Source organism: Sinohyriopsis cumingii, chromosome 6, assembly GCF_028554795.1.
Source record: "Sinohyriopsis cumingii isolate HCF-2022 chromosome 6, ASM2855479v2, whole genome shotgun sequence".
Lineage (NCBI taxonomy): Eukaryota > Metazoa > Mollusca > Bivalvia > Unionida > Unionidae > Sinohyriopsis > Sinohyriopsis cumingii.
This window is the reverse complement of record NC_142966.1, coordinates 79,941,730-79,969,218: the sequence shown is the minus strand read 5'-3', so window position 1 is coordinate 79,969,218 and position 27,489 is coordinate 79,941,730. Positions and strand designations below refer to the sequence as shown.

General features: G+C 35.7%; 1 protein-coding gene across 2 annotated transcripts in view; it reads right to left on the bottom strand.

Moving 5' to 3' along the window:
• Positions 1–20,693, bottom strand: part of LOC149797301 (uncharacterized) — a 98,770-nt gene extending 78,077 nt beyond the window's left edge. For both annotated transcript variants that reach the window (XM_089962021.1, XM_089962022.1), the window contains exon 1: positions 20,594–20,693. In XM_089962021.1, the coding sequence (XP_089818147.1) occupies positions 20,594–20,648 (55 nt within the window). In that variant the 5' untranslated portion in view covers positions 20,649–20,693. The remainder of the gene's footprint in view (positions 1–20,593) is intronic.
• Positions 20,694–27,489: the final 6,796 nt, after the last annotated feature.

Genomic DNA, 27,489 nt, shown 5'->3' with positions numbered 1-27,489 from the left:
ATGGTTTTCTAATTGGTCTTTAGATTTTAGCCCTTTATGTTCAATAGTTATCAAAGATGTAGCAAACAAGCCTAGAACATATATTCTTCTACTTAGGTACATGATATCTTTGTCTTTCTTTGTATGTTCATATATCTCACAAATTGTAACGAAACAAACCACTGACACACAAAACATACTTAAGGTAATGTTTTAGAAATCAGATTTAAACGTTATCGACATATGGGTAAATACGTATTTATTATTTGGGCAAGAAAATGAAACGTGCATGAGATATAATAAAAAGTTTCGCTGGAATCTCCTTAGACAGGGAATTAAAAATTTATATAACCTGTATGATGATGATATTTATTCGTATGCGAAGAGTTTATTTTAAAATGGTGGAAACTATTTATACAGATGATATTTTAGTGTTAGAGAGACGTTTAACAGGATCATTTATATCTATTCATGCTATGACAAATACATTATGTGGCAAAAGGAAGGAATGAAACGTGCGTAAAACTATTATCTAAGATATATGCATGGCTAATTTTGACAACAATTTTCACTCAATTGGTATATTTGTATTTCTTTCGCTCTAAACGAGTAGTTACAAGTAAGATAAAATAAAACGTTTTCATATCAGAGCGCTTAAACAACTATATTGATCATAGGGCTTCGAACAAGTTATTGACCATAAAATATCGAACTATTTTGCAAATGAGGGAGATTAATATTTTTAGCTAGTTATATTTTACCTTTTACAGCTAGAATGCTTTTATTATACCTAGGATACAGAGCAATAGTTTTACCCCAATCTAAAAATAAATATAAATGAGAATTTTAACAGTTGCTGTTGTAAACCTTTTGGCGAATCAATATAAATTGTTATTTTAGCCTGTCACAATAAAAGGAAGCAATATATGAATTACTTTCATTAATGTGAGCAGATATTTTGATTAGAATCAATACTCAATTATGAGATTAACAATCTAAAGCTTGTTCACCATTACCTGAGCATATGCATGACGTGGACTGTCCTGAATATTGTCTACATCAATGATGGTTTACGGTCCATCAAAATTTGTATTCGCAGTATCAACAAAAACAGAGATGATATTTGATAAGACTTTTCAATCCAATAGCAAAGATAAAGAAGGAATACACATTTACTTCTGGTGCTATATTCATTGTTAAATTAGTTGTATTGTATATCATGGGAACAAAGAAATATGTTGAAATATCATTACACAAAATTGAAGATTTTCATCTCATTTTAAGTCAAAGGTTTATTAAATGACAAAAACAATTATCAGACTTATTTAAACGGATAATACAGTTTAATGTTAACTCGGTAGAGAACCCATCTAATGCCTGCTATGATTTTTAAAAGTAATTTAAATTCTTTAGATATACAGCGCTGTTGATGTTGTTAATTGGTAGAAGTTACCATATTAAGGAAATGTGAGCTTACTGTCCTAAGATCATCTTTTCCCCAGGTGGAGTAAACTCGAATGCTGATGTCGTCGGAAGGTAAACTATCTCGCGCATCAAAGGAATCTCGTTTTCCCCTTGACGTTATGTGGTTTTGGTCGGGGATAGTATTTAGTTTCAGGATATATTTGTATTCACAATTTGAATCAACATGATTAAACACAAGTTCAAACAACTTAATTAGCTTATCCCTAGATCTGTACATGATACAAATATTTCAAGATGACAATACTCTCGAAAAACGAATAGCTAAACATAATTGGAGAGAGGGAGAGAGAGGTGGTGGTTCATAAAGAGAACATTCATGACTTAAATAAATATTGAGATCATGTAGTATCAGTTATTTATTTACATGGATCTTGTAAAATTGTGATTTTTTCATTTTGTTCAAACCAATAAATCTAAGCTAACATACAGAGAGTACTTTGTCACCAACTCATTGTGTTGCTGGCTATACATGGATCAGAACATGGCATTTGAAGGTCAAAGGTAATTCACGTCTCACAGAGCTGCTGTCAACAGGTTGAACACGATAACAATTACTTTTTAAACATGTTTACGTTACGACTCAATCTGTTTTCCCTAGAATCAATCAATAAAATTATACATTTTATTGCATATGATTTTAAGATATGCGACATTGGATATCCTGTTCAAGTTTGTTGAAGGCAGATACGATTGATCTACATATAGATGGATGAGAGAATTCATGCCATATACAATATTGTTAATGCTAACCAGAAACAAGTCAATCCCAACACCAGATCCTTGTGGTACACCAGCATTTAAAACGATTCTCTGAAATAAATATCGCGCATAAATATTAGATGTTTCCTATTACTTAGATAGTGTCAGGTTTACCCCGACCCAGAGTAGCCCAGTTGAAACATGTATAATCAAAGTAATTCTGACAGGCCATTGTTTGATGTGAAACATTGCCGAAGGCTAGCACTAATCCGTTACGTAAGATTGTTGTGGCTAGAATTGAAGAGCCGGACATAGGAGTTGCGAAGTCACAGATAGCCAATTATCACCTAGGTGTCGAAATGTTTCCAAGATCAAAAGAAGTTGCCTGAAGAAGTGGGAGTGTCTTAACTTCTTTCCCTGCAAACAGACAGACAGGTTGAACTGGCCGCTAAGACGATTGGACAGGGGCACAGCGCCATCCAATCAGAATCGAGATAGGGGAGAGACCTTGATTTGGGTAGAATGATATCCCCGCGTCTTCCGGCAAGAGTTAGTTTGCTGAGAGAAATTACCCAGAGTGGAGGTTAGCGTAACTCCGAATAGCCATTCGTTATTGGCGGGAAAATCTTAGAGCAGGAAATTCTAAGTAGAGAGCTTCAAATAAGGTCAGTAGGATATTTGTTCGGTCTTTGTGGAATGCGACTGCATTTTAATTGTTGGTCGTATGTATACTTTATTATTACTAGAATTGTAGTACAAAGAATTACTTTGTTTTGTTAATGTTTGCATATTTTGAAGAAATGAATTGATATTTGTAAAGAATTATATAGCTTGCTAGCCGTCGTAAGAATTAATATTGTACTTTGCTATGTGGGTATTTTATAGCAGACTAACACATATGTTCATATGATTATAGATTTTGCCATTGTTGAATATTTGTAATGTACAGACATGCGTCTGATTGTTGTCAGATTGTAGTACGATTAGGTTAAATATATATGTGTATATACTGACGTGACGCAATGTATTGATGTCTGTATAACAATTCGCTGATACCGTGTTATTACGCCATTGTTTACCCTGCAAGAAGTGTGTGGGAATTTCGATGTGTATGCATGCGTGACCGAAACAGTGATAGCTATCTGATGATTAATTGTCGATATAGTGTGAGGTGAGATTCGATAAAACATATGTTAACGCCTTGTGGTTTTTCACAGGAAGCTTTGAGGGACAGACCAGTTTCAGTTTGGTCCCGTAGTCTCAGATAGAGAGACGGAGGAAAAGAGAAGAAGGAGAGAACTCAGGACAAGTTGAAGTCTAGGAGCGAATTGGAGGAGGAGATAGTAGAGACGGAGGAAAGGAGAAGAAAGGAGAGAAGTCAGAAGAAGTTGAAGTCTAGGAGCGAAATTGTAGGAGGAGATAGTAGAGAGGGAAACGGAGACAAAGGAGGAGTTAGAGGAACGGAAAGAAGGAAGGAATCAGCGGGAAATAAATAGATGAGTAGATGCAAGGACTGGGGGAAAATCGAACTCACGCTGTAAATCACGGGATGAATTAGGCTGTCAATTGGTCGAGGGAAAGACGAGTGATTGGAAGTTATCGTTTTAATTATGCGAATTTATTAAATTGTTATTGATTGAATTTTCATCTTCGTGTTCTCTATAATTTAACCGTCGGCATTGCTGACTGGGGGCTCAGAGCTGTAAAACTACCTCGTCATTAATTTAACTTTCTAACCTCACGAGCCAGGGTGGAACTTTCATCATAATTTAATTAAATTATATTGGAAGAACCCACCCCAATACGTGCAAACGTCACAGATAGTTTTCAAACCATTTTAGCAGATTAACCCAAACACCTCCTTCTCTTTAGTTTACATAGTATGCATCTTTGCCAAACATTTCAGATATTTTATGTACCCTGAAACAGTTCAATAAGTTGAAAAACAGATGAGTGATCTGTTGCAGCATCACTATAATCCTCTCCAGTTAGTTTGTGCTATCAATTTAAGTTTGCTGAAATCACCTTTGCCATAAATCTAGGCACGGTGCTAATACTCTGTGTTGAGATTCATGGCAACATTGTTTGCTATATTAGGACCATCATGATGACTAATTTCACTATCAAATTTCAGAATGCCTATAACTATAACTATAGTTATGCTACTAAAGCAAAGACAGAATCGACCAGGGTTTGAGATGGGAAGTGATTCGTGAAGGGTTTGTTAGCTTATCATAACATCAATTACGCTTGCATAAATAGAAAGTCTGAGTAAATCAATAGTTTAGTCATCCTTAATAATACAATGTTAGTACATGTGATTTGGAGGGCCCCGAGTGGCCGAGTGGTCTAAAGCGCTCACCGTTACGGATCACTGCTTTCTCACCTCTGTCTGTGTCGGTTCGAGTCTCGGATTCGGTTAATGTGGTTATGTGAAAAAGTTTGCCAGTAGCTTCTCGTGGGTCGGTGGTTCTTTCCGGGGTTTTTTCCGGGTTCTTGCTCCACCATTAATACTGGCGGCCATGTATAGCCTATCTTGTGCTGAAAAATGGCGTTAAATCATACAACAACAACAACAACAACAACATGTGATTTGTGAAGCCAATCGAAGTTTCCCAACCATTTCAGAAATTAGTACATGAGTACTTTAATCTATATCCAACCCTTAAGTCTATTTTGGACGAGGATAACCTGACTTCTGCATAAACGAACTTGAATATCATGATATGCAAATTTAGATTCATTCAGAAGTTTGCTAATTAACTTAACGTATACATCGGCAGCTTATTTTCTCGTTCTAAAAGGATTTGTTATTGAACAACGGCAAAAACAAGATTAATTGTTGAACCCGTTCTTCACTACATGGACCATCTTCCATCGAGTTTTCTCAACGGCCATTTAGTGGTCCTAACAGTGATACGAAAATCGATTTCGAAATGGCCATCTCATGCAAACGTTCGACGTCCGACAGATGGGAAAAAACTGTTGAATCTTTAACTGTCCATGTGGATGCTTGAATGATGTCTTCCTAAGGTCTGATGTATGTTTAACCATCCCAACACATGTCAATAGGAGAGAAAGCAATACCTCAGTAAGAAAATTCTTGATAAATGATTACAGCAGACACATATAGAAAACATATCTCGAGACGCATTTATGACTTTCATTTGCATGCCTTTATCACTAAGGAACAGGAAACGGTTGTTAAATATCCTGGTGTTTTCCATCATCATTAAAATTACATTATGTTGAGACTGTTCTCCAGTAATTGCTGTAATTCATCGAGTGATGTCAATGTGTTGCATTTATATGTCATCAAAGACGAAGTTTCAACCAAAACAAACCCACCCAGGCGGCCTTGATTCAAAGACTGCTCGTCCCATTTCTTATACTCGCACTCTCGAACTTCATGGAGATTAAAGAATACAAATTACCAAGGCAAAGAGGTCTCTGGTTAGGCTTTAAACATTTAGTTGCGATGCTGTTACCAAGAAAGACCATTTACTAGCCGTATTCTTCGACTTGGGAAAGGCCTATGGAAAGGCCTGTGATATTACAAGGAAGTACGGAATAATGAAAGACCTGTACAATCTGATCCAAATGGTCGTCTTCCCACCTTTATGTCGTAGTTTATTTTTAGAGAGGGAATTCCAAGTACGAGTAGTCTCCGCCCTTTCTGACAGCATTTGATCTCCTATGAGTTTTAACTTCAAAAGTAATAGCAACAGTTTGGCTCCTGGTTGAATTGTTCCATATATGGTAATGATTTTGTATTATGTTATCGATCCAAACATGTACATAAAATTGAAAACCATTTGCACCAAAATACAAACAATATTGAGAATTGGGCAACTGCACATGGTGTTAAATTCTCAAAACGGTATGTATATATTACTGTCAGCTGCGAACACATGATATTGAACTCACTTGGACGGAACACGTATGCCGGTTGTTGATGAAACAGTTTTTCGGAAATGTCTTGGACAGAAAACGTACCTTCATTCCACACATTAAGAAATGAAAACTAAATGCTTCAAAGCCATTGATTTACTCAAAGTATTAGCGGACTCCCCCAACACACACACACACACACACACACACTAAAGAGAAGAAATTATCCTTACGGTATGCCCTAAATTTGAGAACCATATTTCAACCCTGCTTTTGTGTCTTTTTTGCAATCCAACTAGACACCTTTCTTCCCAGAATGAACTACAATCGGGTCCTGCTTTTTGGCATTGGATATATTCCAGTCTTGATGATACAACACCTGAACTTTTAAACTTCCAAATCGAAAACGTCGATGGTTTCTATAACGCCTCCTTGGCTTCTTAAACAACCCAAAGTATATTGTACTCTGCATGAACAGAAAATATTCAAGACTAATCCATCCTCTGTTCATGCCTCATATAAAGTATTTCTCCCTAAATGTTAGATCAAAAAAAGAATTTATACTGACGGCTCAGAGGAAGGTGAAACAATTGATGCAGCCGCCTTCAGTAGTGAAATCAGACTACAAAGATTCGTTTGCAAGATAATGCTTCGATATTTTCAGAACAAATCCGGTCAATTGACCTTTGCATGAAATCTATCGAAACCAAAAGTATTGTAAACTCTGTCATCTTCTTCCGAGTCACTATCATTACTTCAGTCACCCCATCATACCTAGTTGGAAAACCGAATAGCCAAAATAACGATATATGTACCGCTTTTGATCTTAAAATACATACACTATATTTAACCCTCGCCTCAAACATTATTATGTCATAGTGACAGGCATCATGGAATAAAACTGTGGATAACAAGCCTTGCGTAGTCAATCCCTCATTAGGTAAATTGTCTCTCTCCGTAAGTGAGTTGTAACCAGTACCTGAATTAGTGTGTCATAGTTGTATAACCGGCTCATACATATTATAGGGTGAAATTCACCCAAGTGCATGTCCTGTTAATGTTGTTGTTGTTGTTCTAGGGTTTAACTCCATTTTTCAGCACACGATAGGCTATACATGGCGGCCAGTATTAATGGTGGAGGAAGAACCCGGGAAATCCCCGGAAAGAACCACCGACCCTCGAGAAGCTACCGGCAAGCTTTCTCACATACCCACATTGGCCGAATCCAAGACTCGATCCGACGCAGACAGAGGTGAGATGGCAGTGATTCGTAACGGAGACCGCTTTAGACCACTCGGCCACTTGGGGCCCTTTGCATGTCTTGCAACAAATCCTTTACCTTGAAGCACTGTCGGAAAGCGTGTTAAAATCTCCAGCCTATACATAATCGTTATTCCAATGTTCAGTAGATGAATAAGATTTTGGCACAGTAAATTTGTGCTGTATTTTAAAGTTAATATCTGTTATCTAACGTCTAGCTTATGTGCAATCCATGTTCGGAATATTTTTAACCAACTTGTGTGATGACAATCCCCATAAATACCCTTTTTATCCAGTTACCCTTTATACATAACAATTCCATCGACCGTTGATATAGAATATTGGTATATTATCCTCACAATTTCATCCTTTTGTCTTTGTATTTTTAACACTAATTCATCATGAACCATTTTTCACACATTCATATTTTATGATATAACCCCTTTGTGGCTCTATATAGACTTAAAGTGCTGATGCGCAGTAAAATCAATGTGTTATTCAATGGCGCTATTCGCCATCAAACTATATTTATTGAAAAGTCAAATCTAAAAGTTAAAATGTGCTTCACCGTAACACTGACAATCATCCCAGACAAAAGGAACATAATGAAAAAGTAACCAGGAAAATAAATCAATGGATGAGAACATGATCACAAGTTTTACAACGTTGATAGAATTTGATGCTTAATATGATTCCAAACCCTTAAAGTATAGTCCATTTACAAACGTGCAGTTAATCAGACACGTAATGTGGAGAAACGAATGCCTGAAACTAAAAACATAATCTCATCTCCATGGATCTTATCCTTTTACGTTTTTCTATCAGATTATTCTGCAACTATTCCTACCCGTGTATGACACATACATGAAGTTTGATAACAGTCTGGTGCGGCAAACCTAAACTATTGCATGGATTTCAAAAATCAAGCTTTAAACATAGGTTCCAGTGATCTTGATCTCCCCCACCCCACCCCACCCCGAAAAAAATGCAGTAGCTTTTACTCATCCAGAGTTCGATATTTGGGGTGCAAGCTGAAACGGCCACTGCAAACTGAAGGTATTGTGAGAAAATGACATGGTCTCTACTCGGACGGAAAGAAAGAAACAAGACTATATTGTTTATGCCGTATTTGTTATATTAAGAAAATGGCACAATAATAACATTGTCAGTTCAACAAATAAGTTCCACGTTTTGTCCACATACTTGTATAGCCTATATCTGAATCTGTATTGATAGCAGTTACGTGAATTGTGTCTCGTTAAATGAACACGTGGTTGAGGCAAGAGCTTTCTAAAATATTTTTATCCAAGGTTAGCAATTAGATTCCACTAATCCTATGCCCAAGAAAATGTTTCCAGAATAAAATGTATTCATCCAGTAAATAATTAATTCACTGTTTCATTTATTTATTAAATGAATATATTTTATGTCAGATCGATAAGGTGCTAGACAGGGAAAAATGCTGTCATGAATTTTCACATGTAAATTGGAACACAACAGTTTAATCAAGCGTTGTTCATATGCTTTATTGCCATGTGCGATGATGAATTGTTTTGAATGCGCATTTTAATATATAAAATGTAAACAATACTTCTCGGATATCGAGGAAAACTGGACATGAGATTTGTCGACTTCCAGATTTTAAATGGCCGTTCTCCATTATAATAATAATAATAATAATAATATTATTATTATTATTATTATTATTATTATTATGCATTCAATATACTGCTTAAGAAAAGGCTCTTTACAATCAGTGTCGAGCTGCAATGCAATGTATGGTGTGAAGAATATTAATATTTATAAGCCAAACTAGGTAAAGGAAAAATCATGACATTTGAAGATAATCAAACGCGCTATGTGCATTAGAATTTAAAGATTACAGCTGCATTAAAAGTCTTCCATATATCCACTGCTACATGTATTTTGCATTATTAGATAAATCATTCCACACAGGGTCTGCATTACACGCTAATATTTTTTTAAAGAAATATCATTTGTGCGTTTTGGAGTGATATATTGATTTGAGAATGAGGAGTATTAATAACTTTGTCGATAAATGTTTTTTAGAACTCAGGGTACCAGAGACTCTCTCAGATAATATAGGTAATTATCCTTTCAAAGGCAAGCAAGTGTTCTCCTTTCAAGGACAAGCACGTGTGCGTGTGTGAGTATGGGGTCCTGCTGTGTACAGATTCTGAATGATAGCCCTGAGCCACGTACACTAGAGGTAGTGAGAGACCGAGAGACCTAAGCTGGTTGCAAAAGGGATCATGCCATTTTGCTCTGATAACGTGTATACGTATAAGAGGTATGACCCTAGGTACGGCATCTCATGGGTTAAGGATAAACCCACAAATGCTGACTTTAGAAGTTACTCCTCTCGAAATACCAAGTAAGAAAGAATAGAGCAGATTTAAGACGTATATGCGCCCTTCTGTGTGTTATTCAGACTTATATTACCATATTAAGACCTATTTATTCTTGTCATTCTCTATCTCTCCTATCCCTCACTACTTCCACCAGGTTTAACATTTTAAAATATATAAAACTACATATTTATGTAAAGAACATGGAGGTGCCATCAAAACATACATAAAACAACATCATAGCAACAAAGCCTAAGTTTAAAAACAATAGTTTTCCACATGAAATGTATAAAATGTAAGTGACTGACAAACGACAAATAACCCTGTTATGCACCTCTTTCTATGAGGAACACATGCAGACGTAGTCTAAGAATTGTATTCCCTCTAACAGGCGTATCACTAAACTTTATGAAAAACATGTTTTGCACAGAGACATTTCTAGTCTTTTCTTCTAATGGATAATTGAAAAAATGCAATCATGAAGAATACTGTTTGCAGGTTCCTATTCGCATTTTATTCATTCTTACTAGAAATACCCTCAACGAATAATGTAAACTGTGTTCCGGTATCACCTAGCGTCCGCCTAATGAACTAGAAAATTCGAAGCAACATATCCGATCGGGTAGCAGCACAAATATTTTCAAACGGATTATAGAGTAATAATTCTTTCCGAGTTGGACTGGAATCCGTACCACATGTACTGGTACCTATAAATTATTTAGCATGTGACAATGCCCTAACTGATACGGCAACGCGCCAATCCATGTCCTCAACTCCCCCAACCCCCAAATAAAATAAAGGAAAGGAAGGGATGTTCGAAAATTAAGAAACCAAGGAGAACGAGTAGTCATGTATGTATGACTGACTGACTGACTGATTGACTTTATTTCCTCTTCAACGGAGATTACATCAGATTAATCAAATTCAGGATAATACAATATCATGAAATACAACATAAAAGTGACAAAAATACAACAGTAATACTGTGTCAGCTACCGTATTGACAAAACGAAATATCTCAATACCTGCAATTATGCAAATCTGTAATCAGAGCTAACTAGCATTTGGCTTAGCATGACACTGATCTTTTAACAATTGCTTGACGACGATAATATTTCGAAAGGTTAATACGTCTATATTGTTATGTGTTTAATATCAACTTCGAAATAGCAACGAAAAGGAAATGGAAAACTTATAGCAGTGTAATTATAAATGTATTTCTTTTTATATGACACATGTATTTATGCATATATATACTTGAAATGAAATAATATAAATGAAAGGAAATGATGTTCGAAAATTAAGACCCAAGCTGAACGAGCAGTCATGTATGTATGTATGCATGTATTTATGTATGTATGTATGTATGTATGTATGTATGTATGTATGCATGTATGTATGCATGTATGTATGTATGTATGTATGTATGTATGCATGTATGGATGTATGTATGTATGTATGTATGTATGCATGTATGTATGTATGACTGACTGACTGACTGACTGACTTTATTTCCTCTTTAAAAAGAGATTACATCAGATTAAACAAATTCAGAATAATACAAGATCATAAAATAGAACAGAAAAGTGACAAAGATACAGTAGTAATACAATTGTAATACTGTGTAAGCTACCGTATTGACAAAACGAAATATCTCAATACCTGCAATTATGCAGATCTGCAATCATTTGGCGGAGCATGGCACTGATCTTTTAACAGTTGCTTGATGATGATAATATTTCGAAAAGTTAATACGTCTATAGTGTTATGTGCTTAACATTAAGTCCGAGATAGCAACGAAAATGAAATGTAAAACTTATAACAGTGTAATTCTATATGTAGTTTCTTTTCTTCATATGACGCATGTATTTATGCATATATATACTTGTTTGCGCGTATGCGTGCGTGCATGCATTTATCTATGACTGACTGTCTAAATGACTTAGTAACCTCTACAGCAAAGAGTATATCAGGTTGCTAAGATACATATTATACATATCATAGAATTATGAGACACATCATAGACGAGAACGCAAGCATGATATATACATCGTCAACTAATGCGTTTACAAAATGAGATATATAAATACAGAAAACCATACAGAAATCTCTTGGAAATAAACATAAACAAATACATAAACAAATACATAAACGCACACACAAACAGCTGTCAGACAACAAAATTTGCGGATTTGACAAGAAGACTTTGGCCTTTAATTGTTTATATTTAATGTTAATTTACTACTTACTTTTAATATCATGTTAGGGCATGTTAGTTGATAGTAGGGCACACATTTTATTGTAGAATGAAGCTATGCTGTTTGCGGTCACCAACATGAGCCTATCTGATACGTCATCGTCAATAGACGACATGCAGTCAACCCTGCTTCCAAGAAGTGTCTCCAACAATATATCGTCTTCTTGATTGAATAAGTTAACCCCGTCTCTCACTTCTAAAGAGTCAATCACTCTCTCAAAGAAAACATTTCGTTCCTCAAGCAGCATTTCGCAGCCTAAAATAAGATGTTTCGCTCTGTCGTCAGTCTCTTTTCCACAGAGTTTGCATACCATAACTTTACCAACAGGCATGATATATAGTTTCATTACTTCAGAGAGAGGCCATAACATGGATGGATATTTACGCCCAAGAAACCATATATTACTTGGTTTTAAGTCCAAATGAATGTTTCTGAAGTGAATTAAATCATCCCTTAGTTCCATATTTGCTCTCCAGGTAGTTTCTTCATGGTTTTGGATAATATCAGTAATATGTCGATTCCAGATGAGTTTTTCTTCAGTTTGTATACTTTCTGCATAGTCTAAAAGAACATTTCCCATACCATATTTCTTAGTTATTTTGTCAATATCAGGTATAAATCCCGTCTGTTTTAGCGGGTTGTTCAGATACTGACATAGGCGCATAATGAAAATCTTTTTCCAGATAAAAGTCCAATCACCCTTACATAATCGGTTGAAAAGGAGCAATTTCATCCTATCTATGTATGCTTCCATTGACCAGAGTCCTAAGGTACTACTTGTTGCCTCCGTAGGCGAATATTTATCGAAAGCTTGCATACGTCGCGCTGCATATCTCTGGCATAACTCAAGTTCTTCTATATTTGAGTTTGTGATACCTGACCATAGTTCACATCCATATAGGACCGAGGGTAGAATAATTCTTTTCCAAATCTTCAGACTTGTTAGAGGGTTCATTCCTCCATCTCTGATACCAATAAAATATAAAGAGTTTAACAAGTGTTTGCCTTTATCACATGCTTCTTTTATCGCGTCGTTTGGTTTTAAGTTGTATTTTAGAGGTATGCCGGCATACTTCTGACTTTTGACTGCCGGAATTGGAGATTTGTCGAGCATAAAAGAAGGTATACCAGTCGTTCTTTTGTTAGTAAACAAGATGGTGCAACTTTTATCTGCATTATATCTTAATCTCCACCTTTTCGCATAGTCGGAAATTGTATCTAGCAGCTGTTGCATTGAATGACGCGAGTTAGACATTACAGTTGTGTCATCTGCTAATAAGACACAAGGCAGGTGGAGATCAACAAGATTTAGACCTCGCAAAGTGTGATCTAATTCCGTGATCAAATCATCTATCATTACAAGAAAGAACCAGGCAGACAAGATACAGCCCTGTCCTACACCCTGCATAATATCGAAGCGTTTGGACAGCTTGCCCGCATATAAAACAGAGCTTGTTACTCTCTCAAACGAATCTTTCATGATGCGCCAGGTCTTCCCTTTGATGCCAAGTCTGTACAACTTGTAGAATAACCCGTTATGCCAAACTGTGTTGAAGGCTTTAGCATTATCAAGAAATGTAGCATAGACAGGAGTATTTTTATCCAAATAGTAGCATATAGATTCTTTGATACAGAACGCTGCAGTGATACTACCGCAATTATTTCTAAAACCCTGTTGCAACGGATTTGGAAAAGAAATCTGTTTAGAAAATATAAGTAGTCTACTATATATAATTTGTTCTAGAACTTTCTGAAGCACTGGAATTATAGTTAGTTTGTTCTTTCCCCCTCCTTTGAATATTGGTATAACCAAACCTTGTTTAAAGTGGCACGGGTACTTCTCGGCCTCGTACACTTTTGTGAATATAATTTCAAGTAATTTTACACTGCTTGGAGGGTCCGCAAACAGTAAATGCTCAGCAACAATACCGTCGTGGCCACATGCCTTATCTTTATTGAGAGAGCTAATTGCACTACTGATTTCGTCTCTAGTGGGGATTTTATCAACAAGTTCATCAAAGTGTGAATAGGTTTCTTTAGTTTGTTTTCTGACCTCTGCTAAGACCATCTGGTAATGATTTTCATCGTACAGATAAGTATTGTCAGGCAGTGATAAACTGGAGAAATGATTTGCCCATAACTCTCTAATAGAGTCGTGATCGCGTACAATTTTCCCGTTTGATTCGATTTCGTGAATGTAATCGCGTTTATTTCTTTTATTCCGTATAAACTTATAGAAAGTAGAAATATCGAGCTCTGCAGCCTTTTCAAGCTCACTAAATTGTTCTCTATCGTATATTTCTTTAGCTTTCAATAATTCTTTTGCAAACAATTTCTTCGCTTTCTTATAGTTCGCATAAGATATATATTCCCAACCTCTTGGCCTACCATTAGAAATCCATACCCTGCGTTTCAGCCGCATTTCCGTGTGAAACTTTTTTACGTTTAATAGTTTCCAATAGGGGTTAGCGTATGGGCAAAACCTCTTTATGGGGAGAAACCTAGATGCTGCTTCATGTAAAATCTTTACTGTGTCTTGAATAATAATTTCAATATCGACATTCGTCGCTAATTCTGCTTTATGCATTTGCGCTAACAATTCGTTGCGTGTTGCTTCCTTATATCTATTCATTTGTTCTGCTGAGGCTTTCTTCCAATTTATGGAATGAATGATATGCTCGTCAGCCATTGTTGCCTTATGTACTAAAGGTGTGACCAACTCTATTTTTACAGGAAGATGATCTGAAATGTTCAAAGGATGATCATCTATTATTTCTGCCTTAACCACTAAATCGAATTTACTTTTTTGCAATAGTATATGGTCTATCAAAGATTTTGATTTGCCATCGGTTGAGAAAAAAGTAAAATCTTGCCCTTCACAAATGGATTGACTATTAACAGATATTAAATGTCTATCGCTCAGAAACTTTTCCAGAATAGTGCCTCTAGCGTTTGATGTTAAACAATTTGCTTTGGAGCTAAACAGTGAACTTAGCTGACCATTGAAGTCTCCGGCAAGTACGGGAATGCCTTCTTTGCAGAAAATATCAAACTGATCTTTTAGTTCTTCTATTGTTTCCGAGTAACTTGCAATAGGAAAATTAGGTGATGGCAAAAGTGCCCCGAATATAAAATATTTAAGTCTATCATTACATTTTACCTCTATCCCTAAAACTCTGTCACTGCCAGCGCTCGACAAGGGATTAACGCGGAGTGATTTCCTATAAAGGATTGCTATTCCCCCGAACCCCGTATGCCTTAGCCTTTCTTCGAAATTTACTGCTAGTCTTTTGTCAGAGCGTGCGAATGATTTAAAATCTGGATGTATATTATCTAGGAAATTGAGCTGCTCCGGAAGAAGCCAATGCTCAGTAAGTACAGCAACATCTACCTCATTTAGCAAAGAATACAAGTAAGGTGACCCGTACATGACTCCTTTTACGTTCCACGTCAACAAACGAAATGTATGACTAGACATTAGTTGACTTAACGAAAAATAGATTTTCAACACAAGTATTGCAAAGACTATATAGCAATTTACCATAATATATGTATTTTACTTACTACTCCTTTATTTATTTACGCCAGTACTGATGGGTGTCCTTATCACCATAATCCTCATACCATTCTCTTGCCCATACAAAATTTGGCCAAAAACCTTCCTCTAAAACTTTCTCAAAGTCTAACTTATCTACCGTGATTAAAACAGTAAAAGTGTCCTTTCCTCCTTTTACTCGCCAATGCTTTAATATCTGAGAGTCAATTACTTCTACCCCTTTAATTTTAGCGTGTTTTTTAATACAGGTTCTCATCTCCTCTCTTGTTCTATCAACTGGTATTCTTGTCATTAGAACTCGACGTTCATAAGAGTTCCTCATTCGTTTATGTGGTCTGTAGTTTCTGTTGGTTGTGATAACTTCAATCGGTTTGTTTACTTTATCAGTGTCCTTCAATGAGGTGCCCGGATTGTTTGCTAATGGTGACCTTCTCTCCTTATCGTTGTTCCTTGTGTGTACTCGTGCCGAGTATTTCTGATCTTGGAGATAATCACGTACATCGTTATCTTTAACTAATGTAGGTTCTTCGTTGGAGGTATTGAGTATGGTGGATAGTGTCGACGCCACTCCTTCCCTTGAGTCAGTTGACTTGGCCGTATATTCCGTTTGATCCGATAAATGCTTCCGCCGTTTGATATAATCAGAGTCCAGAGCATTTATCGCTTTAGTCCTCTTTTCCGTTTGTGTTTCATTTGAATGATTGCCCATACGCACTATATCAGCTAGTAATGTCTGAGTTTCTGCCTCACATTTTGAAGTTACATTTTCTTTAGCCTTGTTATATACTTTATCACCGAGCAATTGGTGTAGAAACAGCTGGTGAGCATTTATAGTTTCCAGCTGGTTATTCTTCTCCCTGAGTGAGATTCTCAAGGCCAGGTTGTCTTGTGATAACTTCTTCTCTTCCTCTTTGCATGTATGTATGTATGTATGTATGTATGTATGTATGTATGTATGTATGTATGTATGCATGTATGTATGCATGTATGTATGTATGTATGTATGCATGCATGTATGTATGTATGTATGTATGTATGTATGTATGTATGCATGCATGTATGTATGTATGTATGTATGTATGTATGTATGTATGTATGTATGCATGCATGCATGCATGTATGTATGTATGTATGTATGTATGTATGTAAGTATGTAAACATGCAAGTATGTAAATATGTAAATATGTATGTATGTTCCAAGCGAAACTTAACCAATTACATCGCAGCAGCACATAACAGTCCATTAAAACTGCTTACCATACTTTGTGCTTACGAACACTGTTTCGTATTCTTATCTAGAAAATTAGCATGTTCACTGCGGATTGAAATCTGTGCTTTAGTTATTTTACAACGTATTTTACTTCTTGTTTTCATCTCAGAAGTCAATGTTATACCACTGAATACGGGTTATTTCGGCTACGGCGATAGGTCAGTTACGGGTTAATCACAAACCAATATTATAGGCAGAATCTAAATGTATTATATGTTCATTTTTCCCCCATTAACATTACATTGTCAGAATCGTGTAATATTACCCGATACTGAACATGCGCGCAAATACACATATTGCATTCACGTGCATAAATGAACTACTTTCTATTGTAAACAAACAATTTACGCAGAAGCCAGCACTTTTGATTTATTTTATTTGTCTGTGGATGAAGTAACCAGCTGTTTGAGCCATTTGAAAGTAAAGATGCCAAAGTTGACAATGTGGATGAATTCATAGAATCACAAAATAAACATTCAACAAAGCAGGCGACTGAACGTGATATCAGAAATATGCAGTGATGGCTGTATGATAACAAACGTGAGACACGCTGCATTGAAAATATCAGTCTGGGTCATTTAAACACGTGTTTAGCAGAGATGTTTATAACGATTCGCAAAGTCAATGGTTCTGAGTATGAGCCATGCTCTTTAGATTCCATAAGAAATAGCATAGAACGACATCTTAAGGCTAAAGGGTATCCCGTCTCTCTTAGAGACCGTCCATTTCAGAAATCAATCGAAGCATAAATTCTAAAAAAATGCAACTGAATAAGGATTGTTTTGGAAGAAAAGCAAGAGCATCAGAGCCGATAAGCCACAATGACGAAGAAGCTTTATTTTCAGCCGGTGAAATGGGCTTTCACACACCATCTGTTTTTCAATTTTCCCTGTTCCACTTTTTAGGAAAAATGTTTGAATTTAGAGACCGAGACGAGCACAGAAAATTAAAGTTTGGAGATGTATAAGTTTTCACAGATTGAACCGGTACATAATATCTTCAATATGCTGAGAGGGATAGCAAAACCTTTGACGGTACTGGGAAGGATGACTACAGATCAACAATACCTCGCATTTTGCTACTGGAATAACACCGGAGCGAGACCCGGTTCATCTTTACCTGCAATATTTGAAACGAAGGCCCTTGGAAATGATGGATGCCGACAGCCCCTTTTATTTGACAATAATTTCAATGCAGAAACTGACATAAACTTCCCAAATATGGTAATAATATTTCTAAAGATTCAATTAATGTCCAACTGTGGACCACACTATCAGTTTATTTGTGTGAACCTGTCACGTAAAGACTTAAAGCATCGAACATAGTTGTATATATGTGTAACAGTAGCATTTTTGTGGTGATTAATCTAGACAGGAACCCGTTTAAGAGGCTTGAAATTAAACATGAAATACTTGGTTGTCAGACGATTTTGACAAGCTTTTGCGTAGCATGGAAGGCTTTCTTAAACTTGTTTATATAAATGTATTAGGAAACCACTACCCTAGCCTCCCGCAAAGCACGGTGATAAAAATGTATTTTAAGAAATAAGAATGAGCAATCATAAATATGCAGTGACACTGCATAAAGTATAATAGCTAAGCCAACACTTCAAAAATTGTAAAGATCAATAGTGACTTTAACTACGTGATTGAGTAAACACATGGTGACAGACATTGGGAGAGCTTGATGAAATACCGCTTCATTCATTATCGGTTTACGTTTTAGCCCTTCGTAAATAAATATTAATTACAGCTGACACTATCATGCACAGTAACAGCCTTAGCAAACGCGGGACCCGATTTGGATCATTTTGACGGAGGCCCCTCGATTTACGCGTGGGGCCGGCTGTGAGCACGGCATTTGGAAATAAACTATTGAACAAGTTTTATGTCACATTAACATTAAACCTTTCTTCCATCGCTTTAAAAGTACTTTCTCTCTATAGATATATTTTTAAAAATTACTAACGAGTACTGTTTTTGTATAATCTTCATTATCATCACCATCTAAGTCATTACCTAGCTTTTCAGCATTTCCTTTCACCTGTTTTTATTTGTTGTTGCACATATTTATTTATAAGACTGTATAGAAACGGAAAAGAAAACGACAAGCTAAGACCGTCACTATCAAAGTCAGAGTCGTCGTTACATCGAGACTGCTGAAGTTAAATTATGTACCTTACGCTTTCATCGGTTTGCATATGCAAAGTAAACAGACTCTGAAACTACACGGAGAGTTCTGGCATTAAGAGTTGGAGAAGGTAATTACAGGGTATCACATAGAGTTCTGGCATTAAGAGTTGGAGAAGGTAATTACAGGGTATCACATACAGTGGTGATTTATATTTGTTTGTGCAGGGAATGCTTGAAGCAAAGTTCCACTTGATGCATTGTGATTATATTGCTTGGCAGTCTGATAAAGCTGTCTCAGATTGGTCTACATTTATGTAACTAAGTTATTACAGACCCGTAAATCAGTCAACATATATGCGAGTATTGCATCTTTTATACATGAAAAAGGGGAATAATCAGAACAAAACTATTGTACGTACCTATTTAATTGCCATCCACGGTCAGTCTATCTATACATCTACTATGTGCCTGTTTGCTAATTGTTTGAAACTGTGCTCATAACAGGTCTCTTAAGGATTTTGTTCATGACCGGATGAATAAATATTACTTATTATTATTTGGGGGCATTGAACGGAATCCCCTTTAAATGCTCAAGGGCGACCCCACCCCCAGTCACCTGCACGTTAAACGTTTCCAGGGCATTATTTTAACTATCAAACTGTAGATTAATACCGAAATTTACTCTTGGAAGCGTCATGTGGGTAGGGGGTATAGGCTCCGCCTTAATATATCCTGCTATCCCCGATTTGTCCCTGTTGCTATTTCGATATTTCTGTGTCGATCAAAAATATTCGTTCTTCAACTGTCCCTGTCCAGCCCTGCCCTATTGCGCTTACGCTAGCATTCTTCGCACCATATAGTGCTTCAGAAACATGTGACATCCATAGCATGTATACAACTGCAAACACTAATCTTTTCGGCAAAATCCTTGGAGTGCGGTAGGGATATTGCCATTCAAAATAATGCTTTTCTTCATGTGGCTGGATTTTCTCTTCTTTTGTTTAGAACTTCCATCCTAAATTTCTGATCCACGATTTTCTCTGCAGTATGTGGTGGAAATGCTTAGATTTTATACAATATTAAGCTGTAGTGTTGATCTATTAGTGCCTTGGGTATTACAAACAATGCACCCTTATAGATAGTGTGTTAGTTTTTTTACTCACATGTTATTAATTTGATTTTTACAGTACCCGTTTTACTTTCTGTATTTCTGTTATTTTGCCTTCAGTCATTTATACATTACCACAATTGCGACGAGGAGTTTCTTTCTGCAGCCTCATGATAAAGTTTAGCTATCATTTCATTCACCTTTATAGGAAGATTCTCTGCTCAGCTGTTTTCTGTGTGTTATTGGAAAACACACTTTTATCTTTCATTTCCTGAGCATACTGTAGCCAATTAAGCTGTTAATAGTGTCATTAAAACAAACAACCAAAATAAATAATACATTGAACAAATATTCTACGTGTTATTGCTGTTGTTGAAATTGTTATCGAAATCCCCATCACCCAATCCACCATTACAATCATTACTCCTCCTCGTTACCTTCTTCATTATCACCTATTGTTTAAGATGGTAAACTCGATATCGCATGCATGAGATCAATAAAGAACAATAATATGTCGTGTAACTCATTCGAAAACAGCTATATGCTGAGAAATTAAAATAGAGTACTCATGAAAAGCAACACTCACCTAAACGAGAATACTCTGTAACAAATTGGTCAGTCATGCTAGGTGGTGATTTCATCTACCTGTAGCTTTCTGCTGTAAGCTACACTACATTGCAATGCGCGAAATGATGTCTATTATTTATAGTATATATGATAACGGGCTTCTAAGAAAATTGTCAAGTATGACCTAAATATATCTGCTAGTTAGTGTTAGGACTGGTAGGTCTGGTATCAGAATAATGTGACTGGGTGGGACATGATGCGATATGTTTGCAGCATAATGCCTCATTGCTAGAATTCACTATAAACTATCTCACTGCATATATCGCAGCCAAATGACTGAAGCTACATCAAATATTCAAATCAGAAGATGAACCCGTGCTTAAATAATTTGACTTAAACAACTCTTATAATGTTTATAGTCATGGAGCTGCTGTACGAACAGTGAAAGTTTAGGTAAAATCCGCCTGTCAGTTTGAAGAAATCAGAGGCAATATATTTCGTAGGCAGAAAAAAGCTATTAAGGATAACATATGTCAAGTCAAACTACATGCCTAGAATCACATCAGCATATGCGTTTGACTTACACCCTTCCTTGAGACTTGGTATCGAGTGATTTCCTTAAACAGTAGAATAACTATCTTAAGATATACTAAACTGCTGGAAGAAACGCAATAAATTTTATTAGACGTTTGTTTTGTTGGCAAAATCAAAAATAATAATATTATGATCATTGTGAAGTGTCGAATTTTCAATTGCAGTGAACTTTAAAGTTGAATGCATTGAGCATTAAAATTTTATCGCATTTAAACCAGAAACGTCTTTGTGAAGGGTCACTTCGACCTTTCTTCTTTCATTCCCATCATGTCAGTGTAAACTTCAAAGGGGCAGCATTCCAACTCAGTGCAATTGACCGGGGGTATCTCAACACGGTCCTTAGAAAGTAAACATTTGAGCTACCAACCCTAACCACTTATCATTTTTTCAAAAGGAAATTGTTACACACCGTCGTTCACAGATTCCGAGCTGTCTAAACCTGATGAAAGGAGTTATTTCTTTTGGAAGAATTAGGGACCGCTGCAAACGATTTAGCAGAATAAATTAAGGCGTATACTTTAGAAGCAATCAGAATTTAAAGTGACGACCTTAGTCGAAATTCTTTAGTCTGAAATTTCCTGGAAGAGCAAGTGTAGGCTTGACTCCGGGGAGGCCTAATGAGAATAGTGCTTTCCTCGTTAAACAAGAAAAGGACCAGGTGGCCGTCTTGTAAAAGAAAGACAGGTTTTAGTGCTAGGACGCACAAGTGCTGAAAGAGAACAGCAATAGAGTACGCAATTTTAGTTTCACGTAATATTCTATTATTTGAGTGTTTGTTTTATGCAAATGTGTTTGCTATGACCAGGTTACCATATTATGTATCGTTTATTCATTTTCTTGGACATGTGTTGATGCTACACTTGTTATGCAATTTAATTTTTCAATTTCATGGAAAGTGTTGATGCTAGTATGCAATTTACCTTTTCATTTTACAGTTATTAGTCCATTGGTAGAATTGATTGCATGCGATCCAAATGTTCATATGTGTAGGATTCCATAGGGTTATATGAAATAACTTATTTCTTTGTTAAGATGATATAGATCATCGTGAATTAACGATACTCACCTAATTATATCTGATTTTGTAATGTTTGAATAATCTTGTAGGTTAAGGATTGCTGTGAGTTAAAATTTATGAATTTCATGCAATAGTGATCGAACATGTTGTAGCATATGTAGAAGAATACTGTAATATTCGATAGACGCTCACGTGGTAATTTAAGACCTGCCGCTGGAAGCGAGGTCAGTGTCCTACCGTACTAAGTCAGAATTTAGTCAGTGTGTGGATAGCCAACATGTTCTGAGTAACGTGAGGTAATTTTTTTGTACGTTTAGAGAGTGGGGTATACCGAAATTTTGGGGTAATATTGTCCTTTAAGGAACAGCTTTCCTGGAAAGAGACGGGATAGTCTGAAGACAGAAGTCTGAGGAAACAAAGGACGAGGTCAGAATAAAAGGACCAGGAAGTCCATAAAGAGGCAAAGCATAGCGCTTAGAAAGTGTAAACTAGGAGACGTTAATATACGGTCAAGAGAGGAAGGTGATGCAAATAAATCGTGGACATTGCGCTATTTTGACCTCTCGTTATGATGATGAAATAAATCCAAACTGGACAGTCCTGTTACATTCTATTGATATAATCTAACTGGAATTGGAATTGCCGTTATTAATTTGTTCTGATTAAATTTGTTATTTTCTTGTCAAAAGGGGCTCGTTTTACTCTATTTCTTCCCAGTATTCTCGCTCAGTTCTATGTTGAAATTCTATATTTCTTTCACTCGCGCCGGGCTATAATATCGAGGGAGGGCATCCTCTAGATAACGCCAGCCAAATCCAATTAACCACCCTTTTTGCAGAGAGGTAGACGTTACAATCATATTTATACAAATTTCTACATCTACAGCACACATGATTCTTTAGTTAAAAGGAATGTTTATTTACTTTTGTTAAATTGTGCCATTTAAATTTATATAGAAATAAATCTATCTTCCACTATGTCAAGACACGTTCTGCTTTCTAGTCATCAAACACTTTTAAAATGATCTGTTCAGAGTTTGGATACGTTTGATGAATTGCACATTAAACCAACATTTGTCAAATTTCATACCTATTGTAAATTTTGGTGTTTACATGCTTTTATCGGGCTCAAATGAAACGTAATTAACCACGTCACACACGTTCTAGGAAAAATAAATACTTGCATTTACCAGTAACCAGAATTTATCAACATATTTTCGTGCCTGGTAGAGAGTATTTCTATTTATATTCAACGAAATGGTGTAAAACGTAATCAGCAGTGATATTTCTCGAACTGGTAGGAATGGTAACATACAGATTGTGTGATACAAGTAAATTCTCAACCCAATTGTCCATATTAATTATCATAAAGTTCATAAATGTATCGAACCCATTTCAAGTGTATACCTGTTCCATTATTTTCTATCTTATAATTATTAAAATATTCGTCAACAGTCCCTTTAAATATACAGCTGGACAGTGTACAGTCCAGCTTTATTTAATGCATTTAATAGGATATTAAGCTGACCAAAATGTCACCCAGGAAAGTAATCAGATTAAATATATTAAAGCAAATGTGTCAGATTAATATGTACATTTATTTTTCCCTCCTGTTCAGATCTGATGATTGTATGAAGATTCACATTTAATATTATCTTGTCTCTGATATATATGTCTTGTCCTTAGCTGTATCAGAGACTGAAAGATAGCATCATGATGATACAACACTTATGTGTAATACATTGAAATGGATATTCGGGAAATATACTGTAGGTAAAATATTACCCTTCTGTGTTAAGTTCACATCTATGATGAATAAACATAACATTGATTTCGACGGTTACATTACTCTCATGCGTATCAGTTATTATGCAAACGCGCATTTATTTCTGGCGGTATTATACATATATAGTAAGGTACATGAAAATGATTATGTGTATACATCAAAAGACTTAGACAATGAGGAGAAAAACATACTGTAAAATAATACTGAAAATATAAAAATTGGGCGGTTAGGTATCGCTAGATATTGTCTGAACAAGAGGATATATATCATCGTTCATTAACTGTAAGTACACGTATTGTTTAAAACAAATACATTTAAGGTTTGAATATTTAGCTTTTCTTTCCTTTAAGTATGAGAATCAAATCCCTTTTATAAACTTTTTTACATTATTGGAAAGCTATACATTATCACATAGGATTAGCTTGAAGTCAACTTATCCAAATATTTTCACTGTCGTCATAAATTGAAATTTTAGTTTAGTTTTTCAACCAGTACCACCATAGTCCTAGACCCAAACCGTGTCTAATCTCGAGACGAAAATAAACTATTTAGTCCTAATACTCGACTCAGTTTGGCCTTGCTAAATTATAAGCATGTTAAAATGTCAAAATGACAAAATGTCACCGGGAAAAATATTTGGAATGTGGTTCCTCTCTCTCTCTCTCTCTCTCACGCGCGCATACACACACACACACACCAGCGTTAGGGTGTCATATGTCACAGAGCAGCATTAGGGTCACAGAATAACATTATGTTGTATTATGAAACAGCAGCACATATTTGTATATGAATTCATCAAAATAAATTATAATTCCTATTATCAAGCTTCAATATTCATGTTTAATAGAACAAAATTTATTTTTAAACATAACCACACATTAGTCGCCTTAATGTTGCGTCGTCTTAATACCTAGACACAAATTTTATTGTCAAAACCTCCTTATGGCGACAGACTATTCACACACATATTCTGTCTAGTCCAGCATTAAGGCGACAGCGCTTCTAATGTCCGTATTGCCATCAGGAAACTAAAATTATATTTTAGGATGATCAGAATCTTAAATATGTACATTTTAAAACTATATTATGTATGTCCATCTACATCCATATGCCGACATAATCTTCACACACATATTGTGTCAAACCCATCATTAAGGCGATAGTGTGTCTATGGGTTCTATTGCCATACTAAACAAAACAAAGAAATAAAATTATATTTTAAGGTGATCTAAATCAAATATATGCCTTTTAAAACTGTATTGCAAGGTCTTTTATCCATTTGCAAACGTTTTTATGTTTAACTTGGTTAACTTTTTTTGGCCCCCATCCCCCTTGCTGAAACATAAGAAAAAGCTTTTATGTGTATGTGTGAGGTACCCAGGCTGGCTCCTCTAGCTAATGGGAGTTGTTCATCTGACCAAAGGCCATTGTCTGTGGTGGATTCTCTTCCCCATGTTGTTTATGTGATTGCCTATATCTTGTGTTTGCTATATGCATATTTGTTATATTGATTGTATGCTATAGATATTATTGTAAGGACATCATTATGTTATATCATTCCCCTGGTTTTATACTTGTTATTTTATTTATTTAAAAATAAAAACACTTTACATTTTGGAGTTCTTTTTTGTTCTTTTTTGCTTTTAAATTTCTTTAAGAATGAGAGATAGTTATGTATTCTAACAAAAGGTAAAAATACAAAGAAAACCTTAAACTGTGTTTTTCTATTTGCATCTTGTAAGTTTCTCTCTCATTCTTTTAATATTATTCGAGGGCACTTTGCCTAGCCTGATAAAATGGGCTACACTACATTTATTTGATAATCGTGCTGCTCCTTATTTTGGGGCATGGTCTGGTGGTACTTCGAGTTTTCTTAAAGCTGGAAAAGAGGTCTAAAGAAAAAATGCCGAAAATAAAAATTAAAATAAAAAAATGGGTAAAACTTTACCCTGTGCGTCTGTATGTTTATTTGTGTTTGTGTTTGTTATTGTGATGAAAATCATGTTGTTAGTCTTGTGTTCGTGTATCTTTTATGTTTTTATGTGTTTGTCCGTGTACTGCGTCCGAGATTTTCATGAACTACCCCACAGACCTGTTCACTTCGTGATATGTACACTAAGTACTTCCTCCAGTACGCGGGTTCCATGTTCCCCGTCTGAAAGGCCTGGTTTACCTATCTAAAGAGATTGTTAATGTTGTGTTAGATTGGTGGGTTTCCCTTTTTTGTAATGTGAGCTTAAATGTTAGATTATGTTAATGAGCGAACATAAAAAGAACAACTAAAGGAGATAGTATTAAAAAGGAAAAACAATTCATACTTGTGACATGTGAGGGAGAAGCCCCAGCCCGCGCACGGGCTGGAACCGCCCTCTAAGCGGGGCGATGAACTGGGACCGATCCCCACAGTTGACTTCTACAAGGGTGCAGAAAAATGTTATTTAGTCAAGGACCTATTGTTTAATCCTAACTACATGATCACATTTCAACATTGTTTTAACAATATAATCAGTTATATTTTGTGTACTTTATATCAGATATTCCGTCTAGATATAATAAATATTTATTCGGTATCTCCCTTGTTTGCATATCTGCATTATGAAGTTAATTCCTTCTACTTTATTATTCTTACATTTAGCTATTTGTTAAATGGCTGCTTTATATATTGGGCATTTGGGTATTTCCTTTACCATGTGTCCTTTAAGAGCCACTTAGCCCGTAAGCCATACATCGTGTACACATTTAAATATCATACTTTGAACTTCTAAGGACTTTAATTCTCGCCTATGTCTTCCACACATTTTTCCAGTTAATCCCCCAGTGTTTTGGTCAACTTTACATCTGACAGTTTTCGTTGTTTCCCCCGATACATTCGAATGAAGCTCTCTCTCTCTCTCTCTGTTCCCCATTGTTCCTTTTTTCTCTATACTTTAACTATTTCTTTAATATATCTATACTTCTGTGGAACTGCAAGTATTTTAGTTTAAAGGTTGTACCTATCTCTCTCTCTCTCTCTCTCTCTCTCTCTCTCTCTATATATATATATATATATATATATATATATATATATATATATATATATATATATATATATATATATATATATATATATACAGAGAGACAGAGAGCGAAATAGAGACAGAGAGAGAGAAACAACCTTTAAACGAAAATACTTAAATATTAATATATATATATGGGGGGGTTAAAGTAGAACCCAGCCAGTATGGCTACAAATCTTCCCATGCTAATGTCGGATTTTATTTTATTTTTAATACAAATCTATTTAAAATAATATCTACCTTAGTTATAACTGAATTGGAAAGACTTAATCACCCTTTAGTAGTCGTCGTATATAATGTTTCTTTAAGCATATTTGCTGTTCCAGATATAATGTACAATTTGTTTGTCTAATTCATTCAGTGTTTTATTTCCAGGTCAACGGAGCTTTAGTATATAATTCATATTGCTATAGGCCTACATGTGTGTCTTTGCCACATTAAGCACAGTGGCGTAAGCATCCA